The sequence below is a fragment of the Thalassophryne amazonica genome, chromosome 13 (assembly GCF_902500255.1).
Source record: "Thalassophryne amazonica chromosome 13, fThaAma1.1, whole genome shotgun sequence".
In the NCBI taxonomy this organism is placed as follows: domain Eukaryota; kingdom Metazoa; phylum Chordata; class Actinopteri; order Batrachoidiformes; family Batrachoididae; genus Thalassophryne; species Thalassophryne amazonica.
Window position 1 is genome coordinate 70,599,652 of NC_047115.1, and position 13,093 is coordinate 70,612,744.

At 40.9% G+C, this 13,093-nt stretch overlaps 1 protein-coding gene across 2 annotated transcripts in view; it reads left to right on the forward strand.

Annotated features, from left to right (window-relative positions):
* plekhh2 (pleckstrin homology domain containing, family H (with MyTH4 domain) member 2) overlaps window positions 1-13,093 on the forward strand; it is a 113,623-nt gene that overhangs the window by 16,939 nt on the left and 83,591 nt on the right. Inside the window, exon 2 of one of the 2 annotated variants that reach the window (XM_034184853.1) lies at window positions 920-1,043. In XM_034184853.1, the coding sequence (XP_034040744.1) occupies window positions 921-1,043 (123 nt within the window). In that variant the 5' untranslated portion in view covers window position 920. Of the gene's footprint in view, window positions 1-915; window positions 1,044-13,093 lie in introns of both variants that reach the window. The other variant, XM_034184852.1, reaches the window with a different exon arrangement.

Sequence of the window (13,093 nt, forward strand, 5' to 3'; positions counted from 1 at the left end):
CGATATTTGCACAAAAACAATAAAGTTTATTAGTTTGAACATTAAATATCTTGTCTTTGTGGTGTATTCAATTGAATAAAGGTTGAAGAGTATTTGCAAATCATTTTATTCTGTTTTTATTTACATTTCACACAATGTCCCAGCTTCATTGGAATTGTGGTTGTAGATATGAGTATAAGCTGAGTCAGTGTGGTGAGATGTGCAGTCAGAATGACTTCAAGGTGGATTTTAGCTGTGAGCATTTTCTTCTTTGCAGTAGGGATGAACAGGTTGACAGACGACTTCAGAAAAGAGTCTACATCAACTTTGATGTTTTCAGTTAATATAATGATGTCTTCAAAACAGAAGGAACCCCAGTTCAAGCTCACCTTCACGCCTGTGCCAAATCAACATGCGGATCCAAAATGAAACATCTGTGCTGAACCCAAAATTAGTAATGTGATCTGTAGTGACAATAGGGGGCAGGTTGTATGCTCTGGAGAGAAGTAGAGTCATTATGAGTCAGTATCCAGACAGAGTACCTGTGTGAATGAGTTTAAATACTTGGGGTCAATTTTTCACAGTAATTGACAGTGTGTTGACAGTGAGAGATCAAGCAGGATGAAGTGGGTGAAGAAGAGTAGCAGGAGTGATTTGTGATGGAAGGATAAGTTGGGAGGAAGAGAAAATTTGTGACTGAATGGAGCAAACAGGAGGGAGGAGAAGAAGAACAAAGTGGATGTTTATGGATATAGTTAGGGAGGACCTGCAGGTGATTGTTGTGACAAAAAGTTGTACCGGACAGCACGAGATGGAAACTGATGAGCTGCTGTGGCAACTACTAGCGCAAGCAGATGAATGAAAAGACATAGAAGTGATCACTTTATTTAATGCAGCATGTCCATGTACGAGTATTTTCATGCTTTCCTCTCACAGGCAGTATGGCGGAAGGGGAGGAGTCCATGGGACAAGAGGACTGGAAGGGGAAATGCTTGGTCCTAGAGGCGCTGCTCATGAAGTTCAGAGTTCAGATCATCAAGATTCGAGAACTCACCACTGACAAGGTTGGTTTGACCAAAAGTATTTAAATATGTAAATCTGTGAATTTCAAAATCATCACAAGGGGAGTTGTGGCCCAGAGTTGTTTCTCTTCTGCTGTGCTCTGCTACATTTGGAGTACTTCAAGGACCTGATTTACTAAAATCCCAGATAGAGTGCTAAATTGTATGAGCAATCCAAACTTTTGCTCATTGGGGTCGAGGCAGTTTTGCGGGTGATTTACCAAGAGTAAATGCACAATTGATATTGTGGACAGTAATGTGACGTAGATAGTAATATGTAAATGAGAACGTTACATGTGTTCATGGCCATACGTGCAATATAAATGAAATCAGCCACTTAAATTACAGGACGCATGTGCGGGGCTTGTCCAGAGCTAATATACATGGAAGAAAACTCAGTACTCTAATAGCAGTATATTCATATATTGATTTATTTAATGGTGTCTATATCATGTTTAGTCATAATTTCTCCTGTGTTTGTCTAATCTGTTTTTATAAGTTATTGCGCTCAGTGCTATTACTGTGTCCTCTAGCAGGCTGTTCCATGTATCTACCACTCTCACTGTAAATGAGAAGTTCTTCAAACCCAGACATGACCTTTTAAATAATTTCTTGCTGTAATCCTTTCTCCTGTCTTGTGACAGTGGTAGCTCAGGAGTACATTCAATTACTCGCACTAACGATAACTAAAAATGGCAATTAAACAGAAAAACAAGCTGTTGTTTCAGACATTTAATTGTCGTTACCTCCATGAAAATTCAGTAAGGTATGTCTTCTATTATACATTCCAAATCTAAGGTGGAACCCTACTTAGGTGCCTGGTCTTGAGAACCAGGGATGGTAGGTTAAAAAGCTTTTTTATCCCATGGGAACTCTCCCTGCCCACCTAAGCGGCGCAAGAATATGGACAGCATGTATATGAGTGACATTTATACAAACAGAGAAGTAAACAACATATACAAGAAATATAGTTACTACATATTATCATATACCTATAAATGATACGCCAATATGATTGGATAAAACACTAAAGAATAAATAGTAATACACCCTTTTCGCGGACGGGTAATATTTTTCATACCACCCGAGTAATCAGCCAATCCGGACAGCGGAGCGGCAACACGACGAAGAGGCACGGTCAGAGGAACTGTGAAATACTGGTGAGTCACTATTAATAATTTCTTAGGTGTCCAACCTCGTAGGTTGATAGTTAAAATTAAATTTGTTAGTTCTAAAAGCCATCATAATTATTTGTAGGAAAACGTTCTATTTTTTTTCTACTAAGGTTTGAACTTTGAGTGTTTACACAGGAGAGAAAAGTTATTATATTATAGTTATTATGTTATTATAGAAACAGAAGCTGTGATATTATTTGTTTTAGGTTTCTATCTAAAGTTCACCCTGCTAGCTAGGTTATGGATTGCTACTATATGAAGACAAATTCCATACCCTACATGCTTTATAATGAAAAACCCAAACTTAGATAAAAAAAAAAAACGGTAAAGAACAATTTAAACTGAAGAACCATTAAAAATCTACATCATGTAAAAAAAAGTGTAAATCCCGAATGTTGGCTAACTATAGCCAGAAGAGCTACCGTTAATTTAGCCATTAACTAGCCTAGCACACCTTGCTAGCCAACAAAGCTGAATAAAGCCACTAACTGGCATATAAAGCATATACCATGGTATTTTAACAAACTGGTGAATAATTATATTGCGTTCTGCTGGCTGAATGTACTCAGACAACTGTGCTCACAGCTCTCTGCACATTCCACCTGCAGAACTCAGCATATTTATTCAGTAGTTTGTTAAAATGCTGTGGATGTAACAATAATTAAATGTTTAAAATTGGAGGTTTTTTTTTTTCCCTAAACTCTATGTGGCCTATGCACAGAGCCATGATGATGCTCTGTATGCACCACTCTGCATTTAATCATTAGTGATCGATCTCTGCTCCCCTCCACAGCATGTCTTTTTCCTGGTTCTCTCCCTCAGCCCCAACCAGTCCCAGCAGAAGACTGCCCCTCCCTGAGCCTGGTTCTGCTGGAGGTTTCTTCCTGTTAAAAGGGAGTTTTTCCTTCCCACTGTAGCCAAGTGCTTGCTCACAGGGGGTCGTTTTGACCGTTGGGGTTTTACATAATTATTGTATGGCCTTGCCTTACAATATAAAGCGCCTTGGGGCAACTGTTTGTTGTGATTTGGCGCTATATAAAAAAATTGATTGATTGATTGATTGATTGATAGACTCTGTTATATGCATCTGTGTGTGGTATCCATCTCCCATATTGAAACAAAGATGCCAAGAAAGCAAAATCTCTACCCACTTGAAGGAGTTCAGCTCTAATACTGCAGATCCTTGGAGCATTCCCTGCCCATACCTTTTTTTTTCTTTTTTTTTTTTCTTTTTTTTTTTACAGCCATGATGATTTCACTACCATTTGGTGGTTTGCAGTTGACTGATCAGCCATAAAGACCTTGGCATTGAAGATGTCTTACATTCCAGCAGGAAGATCATCCTTATGCAACTGTTCATAATAGCCAGCCCAATGTGACAGTACAGTAGAGGTGCCTATCGTGACCAAACCGTCATCTGCCATAACTGTGGTGGGACTAGGTTTAAGGTTTAAGGAACAAAGTGCTTTCATTCATCTGTAAGCAGTCTGTGGGTAACTGGACCACAGATGGTGAGTCACAAACGGCTGGTTATCCACTCTCAGGTCCATCGCAGCTCACTTTTTCAGCTTCCTGTGCATAAATCCTACAACTTTATTTCAATTGCCCTTGAAAAACACAACCAACAAAAACAAAAAAAAACATGTTTAATTGGGTCAAAAGGAATTTGGATGATGCTCAAGATCTTTTCTCTTGCATCTGTGGTTTGTGAGATGATAGCATTGAGTGGGTTTTGTGGTTTTTGGTCATTTCAGTTCCTGGCAAAATATTCCATTAAAGTTTAGAGAAACTTGCATCTTGCAAATAATTCAATACCAAAATTAAGATCATACAACCATCAGTTCTTATAATTTCATATAAGATCATGAGCAGGTATTTATATTTGGTCTGTACACGGGCTATGCAGTAAATAACCCAGTCTTCAAGTGTGAGAAGCGTTTTGCTGTGTATGGTGGGTTCAGGGCAGCCGTCTCTCCCAGATGGCCGACACTGGGCCGACCCTTACTGCTCAGTGGCCTAGATCTGAAGCCGCTCTCCAGGGAGACTGATTAGAGCTCTAATGTAAACAGCAGTCTGGCCACAGGGCTCCACCACGCACTGCATGATGGGATTGACCCAGCTCTAGCCAATTACAGAGTCACTGTAAGCACAGCTGGACAGCAGCACAGAGTTTGGTACGGACTTGGAAGAAAGATTTGGTTTGGTGGCTTTTGGACATGTTTAAGTCTCTGCTGCATATTTTTGGCCTGACCCATTATACTTAACATGTTGATTTTAACTGCTTTTGAAGCGTTTTTCCACTCAGTATCATCAAACACAGCATTAAAGTTTAAATAATGTGCAGTGTGTAATTTAGAAGCCATATATAAATATATTGTTGAACTACACCAGCTTCTTTTTCTGCAATGTGGACTTAATGTAATGTGTAAGATGTGTTGTATTCTGAAGTGGCTTCTGCCTTTTACTTAGAGGGCATTGTTGTACCCTGTTTTTTTGTGATGGTACTTTTGTCTCTATACATTGACTTTTGTGGGGAGAATAAATTTACATTTATGGACTTGCACATTGATATAATTGCACATTGATATAATTGGCTCCATTGAAGGTGACAATGATGTTGCTGTTTTGTTTTTGATATTTTTTTAAAGGTTCATGGGACCTTAACAAAAACAAAATAAGTTTTCATATGTTTGTATGGATCAGTGATTCCAAAAGTGGGAACTCACTCAGTGCTGTAGGTGGGGTGTGGTCACTAAGTGGACTACAGGTGAGGCAAGATGACATTAAAAGTTCATTTTAAAAGAAAAGGCTTTGATTTTAAATTTGCAATAAAATTTTAGATTACCAGGAAACAGTAAAAATTAAAAACCTGCCCGATTTTAATTATTTGTTGGACTGAAGACTCAATCCCCGCCCCCTCCCCTTCCCTGCCCAACCAACAGGCGCTCTCCTGGACGTCTGCATGGACTTAATAATTCTCAGAAATTTTATGTTCCTCTGTAGTATTATTATTATTATTATTATTATTATTATTAGTATTATTAGTATCATTATTATGACCTAAGCAGTGGGTCACCCCTTTGAGTCTGGTTTGCTTGAGGTTTCATCCTCAAATCATCAGAGGGAGTTTTTCCTTACCACTGTCACCTGTGTACTTGCTCTAGGGGTTGGTAAGGTTAGACCATACTTGTGTGAAGCGCCCTGAGGCACCTTCACTGTGATTTGGCGCTCTCTCTCTCTATCAAATGAAATAAATTGAATTGACTGTGGGCCAAGCTGGTTGTTACTACAGTAAGATGTCCAAACAACTCCAAACAACAATCTTAACATAAGAGACATGACACCCAGCCGTTTAATGGTGTTACCTGTTTACGGGTGTCACCTGTTTACCAGATCAACATCAACACAAATGCAGCGATTGGATCTTACTGACCATCATGTGTTTATATAATTATATCCTCCAAGGACGTAATAAAGTTATCTGCGTTTATTTGTTTGTTTGTCTGTCTGTCTGTTAGCAGGATTACATCAAAACTACCGCATGGATTTTGATGACATTTGCATCACAAATAGATATTAGGCCAGGGAAGACTCCACTGAATTTTGGAGATGATCCAAATTCTGAATCAGGATTTTAATTTGTATGCTTCGCTTTCGGTTTGATAGCTGCTGTTCACATTCAGTGTACATGATGAAGCATGCCACATACATATCAACAGTTCCTTTGCTGTCCAGGGGGGGGGCATTATTATATGTGGAACGTGCAGGTCATACCGACAGGCTTTGCCGTGCAGATCCACCTGCGAAATATTGCGAAGATTCGTCCTATCCTGTCTGTGGCTGATGCTGAAACCCTGATTCATGCGTTTATCTCTTGTAGATTGGACTACTGTAATGTTCTTTTTACTGGCTTACCACAGTCCAGCATTAGGGGTCTCCAATTGGTTCAAAATGCTGCTGCCAGACTTTTGACACGAAACAGAAAGTTCGACCACATTACACCCATTTTACCATCTCTTCACTGGCTTCCTGACCCAGTGAGATCAGATTTTTAGGTTCTGCTACTAGCCTGTAAAATTGCTCACAGACTAGAACCTCCCTACTTAGCTAATCTAATTAAAACCTACGTACCAGCCCGGGCTCTGCGTTCACAGGGTGCAGGACTACTTTGTGTCCCTAGGGTGAATAAAAAGTCTGCGGGTCACAGAGCTTTCTCTTATCGTGCCCCTGTTCTGTGGAATGATCTCCCTGCATCAATAAAACAGTTAGATTCTGTAGAGACTTTCAAGTCCAGACTTAAGACGCACTTATTTTCCCTTTCGTATGCCTGGCATAGTGGCATAGTATGTTACTACACGTTTTACTCTTTTAATTCATTTTATTAGGAAACGGAGCAGGCCGCGGCCTCAACTTTATCTAAATTCTGGGTCTTTTAGTGAAGCTTAGGGCTAGTGGCCGGCGATCACCTTAGTATTTCTTTTGTTGCTTAATGCTGACAAATTACACTGTATTTGTTGTCTTTCCGATGTCTGATTCAGTTTTTTTTTTTCTCTGTTTGAGGTGTGGCTCCATCCAGAGATGGGTGTGGTGTCTGTTTCTGAAACCCTCCTGTCCTGTGCACCGGCAACATTTCCTGTATATTTGTTTTGTAATTTGTGTCTGTAGCATGGCCCAACCAGATTGTCACCCCTTTGAGCCTGGTCTGCTTGAGGTTTCGTCCTCAGAGGTAGTTTTTCCTTACCACTGTGTGCTTGCTCTGGGGGTTGGTAAGGTTAGACCTTACTTGTGTGAAGCACCTTGAGGCAACTTTGTTGTTCTCTCCCTCAGCCCCAACCAGTCCCAGCAGAAGACTGCTCCTCCCTGAGCCTGGTTCTGCTGGAGGTTTCTTCCTGTTAAAAGGGAGTTTTTCCTTCCCACTGTAGCCAAGTGCTTGCTCACAGGGGGTCATTGACCGTTGGGGTTTTACATAATTATTGTATGGCCTTGCCTTACAATATAAAGCGCCTTGGGGCAACTGTTTGTTGTGATTTGGCGCTATATAAAAAAAAAATTGATTGATTGATTGATTGATTTGGCGCTATATAAATAAAATCAAATAAATAAAAAAATAAAATGAAATAAAGACGTGCAGGTCATATCTGCAGGCTTTGCTGTGCCAGATCCATTTTGAGGTTTCCTCGTACGCGCTCAAATCGTTTCAGATCCTGTTTTCCGCCATAAGAATATGTAAATTGCGGCCAAATGGTGCCCAGATTGCACATGGGCCGCCGTCGGATAGATGTACCATCTCGACGGGGCCCGGAGGGTTTTGAACATGTGCAACACACTTGGGGCCACTGGCGATTTTGGCCAATTGTGTGAACTCTTGCAGATGGCTGTTGAACTGCAACTGTACACTTTTTGGATATGGGCTGAATTGTCATTCTGACGCCATTCAGCCTCATTCCGGCATGTGTGATGGGGGTATAATAATAACCTGAAATGGCTCCAGTGTCAGTTAGTCTATGAGAATATGCTGACTGCATTTTTTTCTTCTTTCCTACATCAGCTTGTAAAATGTGTGTTTATCATGTCGTTTTTTTGTAGACTGACCCTTCCATTTGGGTCAGTTGACTCTTAAATACCATGAGCTCATCTTGTTAACATCATTCCTTCTGGAGAGATTTTTACTTTTCTCAGTGGTTCCCACTTGCCCAGTGACAGTTCGCTATTGTTCTTTTTTTTTTAAGTGTGGGGGTTTGGATATACCTCACTGCAAAAAAAAAACAAAAACAAACCCTAATATCTCTCTGGATGTGGTTTACAAAAGTATGTCACAGTGTCCTATTCTAACTGTGGGTTGATGTTCATTTATTTTTAAAACTGAAATATTCCTCTGAGTTTTTACACCTGTTGTACTTGACTGAATATGCTCTTAACAGCCCACATTCATCAGAAGAAATCGCTGTCAGCATTTAGTCTGTTTGTTTGATTGAGTTTTGAGATAGTCCTATCATATACAGGTCAGTCCAAAAGTATTTGGCCCCTTGGTATTTCATGTATTTTAATTTGTTTATGCTCTTTCAAATACAAAAACAACAAAAAAAAAAATTCTAAAATTATCATCCTTAAACTCAAACTCAAAGCACATCTCTACAACTTGATATAAAATAATTAAAAATATAAACGCAAAGATGATGGGTTGAGTAATGTGCCACTTTGATATAACACCTGCAAATAATTAATATTATTGCCAGTTTTCCTCAGACAAGTTAGGGGATGGACACATGAACTTTTCCATGTCACTGAGTATGTCTTGGACTTTATTTACATCTACATTTACATGAAGCCTCAGTCCCACCAAATAATAAAGGCATGGATAATGAGCCACGTATGGATTTGTCAGTGATTATTTGAATAATGATCCACATACAAATCTATCACGTATCCGCTATGAAGAAACCTCTATGTGCCTCTAAGCACCTCGTGTGTGCCAGGTATCAGCCTCTTATGAGCCATGACTTGTTATTTGAACCCACGCCACGTATGATCCACGTCAAGCCACATATGATCCATGTAGCGCCATATAATGCGACATTGGAACACGTTTCGGTATGAGTTTGGTCCAAACCTCCAGCCCTCCTACACTTGGTCCCTTTTAAAGTGTGTGGTTTCAGTTCACAGCGTCCGTTCAAGATGTTGTCACAGTTTTTAAATGCAGTCCAAAAAAAGATGCTCCTGCACTGTCCTGCCAGTGTGCACATCCCTGCGTCAGGCTGCAGTTCACCTGTGTTCCAGAGTCATTAAATGCAGCAGTTCTGCGTTTGCACCCAGCTCTCTGTGACCAAAAAAAAAAAAGACACCACAGTGAGGTGGCAGCTTTAATTATATACACCCACACAGTGTGGATCACTACCCTCCCCCCCCAAAAAACAAACCCCACAACACAACACAAAACCCATCCATAGACCAGCCAGAACTAAACCATGGGTGCCTGGACAGTTGCCTCTGTGCTTCTTCTCGCTGGCTTTATTTCTTCTGCGGCTTACAGTCATTTTGACACCGGTGATCCAACTTTTAACTTGTGTTCGTCTGTTATTGTCTGCAAAATCGCTCTTTTGCACGCTTGCGTTCTGAGTCACTGCGTAAGTGCGCACAGAGCACACCTCATCTGATCCATTATAACAAGATGTTAAATCTATCATAAACATACTTTTTACAGCTGCTTATAAAGAAGGAATGAACATGCAACTGTTTTACCAAGCTATTACAGTATAAACATTACGAAAAAGCTCCAGATGAAACAGTCCTTTGTGATTCCAGAAGCAATTAGAGATGTTTTCAACATCCAAACTGACAGAAAATGATTAATCCGCTACAAAATAATTATTTTATATGTAGCATCCAGCATACAAAGCAGGTGGGATTGTAGTGCACAAGAGGGTTGAGTCAAAATAGCCTGACCTGTCCTCGTAACTGCCAGGTGCTCAGATTATAGGCTTTTAACAGCCTTGTCCTCACTACAAACATGCCTCTAAAATCGTCATTTGTCCTCGTAGTACCTCGTACACAAACTTGTTGCTAAATTTTGAACTTCTTGAAATTAGCGCCACGCTCAGAGATGAGCCTCTTTAGCCAAATATTCTGCCTCTAAGAGCCACTTTTCTCCCACGATTGTTGAATAACTCCACTTGTACCAAAAAAACATGCTACGTGGCTCATTATTCATCCTTCATTATTCTGTGGGATCAGGGCTTTATGAAGAAATACAAGCAGTATGGCAGTCTATGGTAAATCTGTGTGGAGTAGACAGTTCTCAAAAATTGAGTGACCATTCAAGGAGGAAAACAGTGAGGCCACCAAACCAAGATAACCCAGGAGAAGTTATCGGCTTCTCTGGCTGTGATTGGAGACATTGTGCACAGTACATGTTTTGCATTTTGTATCACCAGTTATACAGCTTCATGATGAAGTGGTATAGAGGAGGGTTTTCTTAAAAAGAAGACCTGAAAGTTCAACTACAATTTGCCAGAAGGTACATCTGAGATGCAAGCCCAGATTTGATGTTTTGGTGAAAGATGTCACTTCTGTGCCCAAACTGGCGTTTCAGTTTTGCAATTGACCAGCTGCCGAGCACCACACTTCCCAAGGGATGCCTCAACATTCTGTCTCATCTGGAGTGGGGGCTATGGATAAATACTGGCTGAGGAGTTTACCACCAGATTTATCTGTCAGCTTCTTTGACTGCAGCAAGGTTGCTCTTTATGATGAAGAAAAGACAAGGTTTTTAGAGGAATTAAAGGATAACTATGACAGTTTTCAATCTAGACTCTATTTTTAGATGTTTTAGGGATCATCTTTTCACTTGGGGCAAAAATTACTTTCTGTGCATATAAACACTAAAACCACTAAGACAGGTCAATCAGAAATATTCCATATAAACCAGTTCTTGATTCCACTGAACAGGTGGAAACATCATTAGAAGCCTCCAGAAACGCAGACTAGGAGCCCTGTGGAGGTAAATATGCATATGTTTATGATACTAAATTTATATAATCTTTTTAAGATGACCAATTATAGAGTTAGCCATTTACTTCAGCATCTCAGCCACAGGATGGCGGTGCTGTCCACAAAATCAATACATGTAGACTTACAAGGAGGGGAGGGGCTTGTTCTGTGAGACCTAGCCACACATTGTGGCATAATATTTGTTCGTGTGTCAGGGTGTGTGCAGACACACATGAACATAAGTCAAGATGAATATATGTTAAGCTCTTGTTTATACACAACAGGGGTGGTGGCCAAGTGGTTAATGCATTTGGGTTCAGTGCGGAAGGTTCCTGGTTCATACCCCACCCCTGCCCATTTCTCCATGTAATGTGGAGTTGCGTATCCAGCGTATAACTTGCAGATCCACTTCGGATTCGCTGTGGCGACCCCAAGTGAAAAAACAAGGGAGCAACCGAAGGGGCATACTTACTTGTATATACACAACATGGGTAGCCTTTAGGAAGTTGATGAGCTGATTAGGTTTTGTGGGAGTTGTATGCCCGAGTTTACATATTAATCAGGCGAACATTTTGGGCACCATTATCCTCATTGTCATGGTAATCCCTCAGTGGCTAGGAAGATGGTCTCTTGGTCGATTTCTGGACAGAACTGTTGTCCTGGAGATGATTGACTCGGCCCAGTCGGGATGCGTGCTGTTTCTGACAGATTTCTTGCCCTCTCTGTTTCCTCTTTCTCCTCTTGCTGTTTGTCCACATTTATTTGAAGACTTTTATTTCCATTTGGATCATTGCTTGCTTACTAGCTCAGTTTCTTGAATGTTCTTCCCAAGTCTTCCATCTGATTGACCACCTCTTGAGGTTGTGGTTCAGGAGGTCCTTATCGCATTCCTTTTGCCCTCCTCTGAACCATTTTCCTTTGCTCAGCTGGGAGTAGAAGAGCTGCTTGGGAAGTTGGTTGTCATCCATTCTAAAGATGTGACCCACCCACCGACACTGGTTTGATGATGACACACTCGATGATCTGGAGTTTGGCTTCAGCCAGGACGTTGATGTTGGTGTGGTAGTCTTCCCACCTCATGCAGAGGGTACTCCTTAAGCAGCAATGGTGGAAACACTCAGGGGTCTTCAGGGGCCAGCGGGAGATGGTCCAGGTCACAGATCTGTATAGCAGCATTGGAATTGACAACTGCTAAAGTAGGATTTTCGTCTTGTTGAAACCACGGATGCAAAACTGGCCGAAAGAAGTTCCTTGCAACACATGAATCGGTGTTGGATCTCGTTGTCAGTGTTGGTGTTTGGAACATGGCTACCCAGGTATGGAAAGTGGGTCATGTTCTCTTGGACCTTTCCGTGGAGTCCCACAGCAGGAAGCTTTGGACTAACTATATTGGGTGGAGACTGATGCAGGATCTGTGACTTCTTCAAGTTAAAGACCAGTCTCATTTAGACTTCTTCAAAGGTTTCAAGGATTTTCTAAAGACCTTCTTCCATCAAGGATGCCACAATTTTTCTTCTTATATTGGAAGTCCAGGTGCAAAATGGTGGTGATTTTCTTCTTGGCTCTCAGTCAGCTCAGGTTGAAGAGCTTTCCATCCGTTCTGTACAGAGTATCATTTAATGGCAGCACCTTGTCCTTGATGAGGTGGTGGGTTGTGGTCACGAAAATGATGAACATTGTAGGAGCAATAACACAGTCCTGCTTTATTCTTGTTTGAATATTGAAGGCTTCACTTTTTTTTACCAGAAATGTGGCGTACATGTCATCATGGAGAAGTCTTAGGATCCTGCTAAAATTTCTCTGGACAGGCTGTTTTGTTCAGTAACTTTCACAGACATAGGCATGACACACTGTCAACCACCTTTTGTCCATTCAGTGTAGAAGAGGTACAATGGTTGGTGTTCCTCGTGACACTTTTCTTGCAATTGGCAGACAGTGTCTGCTGTTTCTCTTGTGGTCAGAAGCCACTCTGGGTTTCAGGAAGGATGTATTGTGCTCGTGATCTCAGACGGTTGTTGGAAATCCTTGCAAGAACCTTTCCTGCAGTAAACAGCAAGGAGATTCGCCAATGGTTTCCACAGTCAGACTTGTCTCCTTTCCACTTGTAGATGGTGAAAATCATTGATTCTTTCAGGTTTGTGGACATTTCTTCTTGAGTCCAGGTTTTGATGAGGAGTTGGTGCAGTTAGTGTTGGAGAACCCGCTCTTCTACTTTAACAACCTCAACAGGAATGCTGTCTTCCCCGTGTGCTTTGTTGTTTTTAATGCCTTTTCTTTAAGAGTTGGGGTTTGGCCGATGTCTTGTCTTGGTACATAGTTGAGAACTGTCTCCTCCTCAGTAATTGGGTTGATGTTCAAGAAGTCTTCAAAGTGTTTGTTCCATTGAGCACT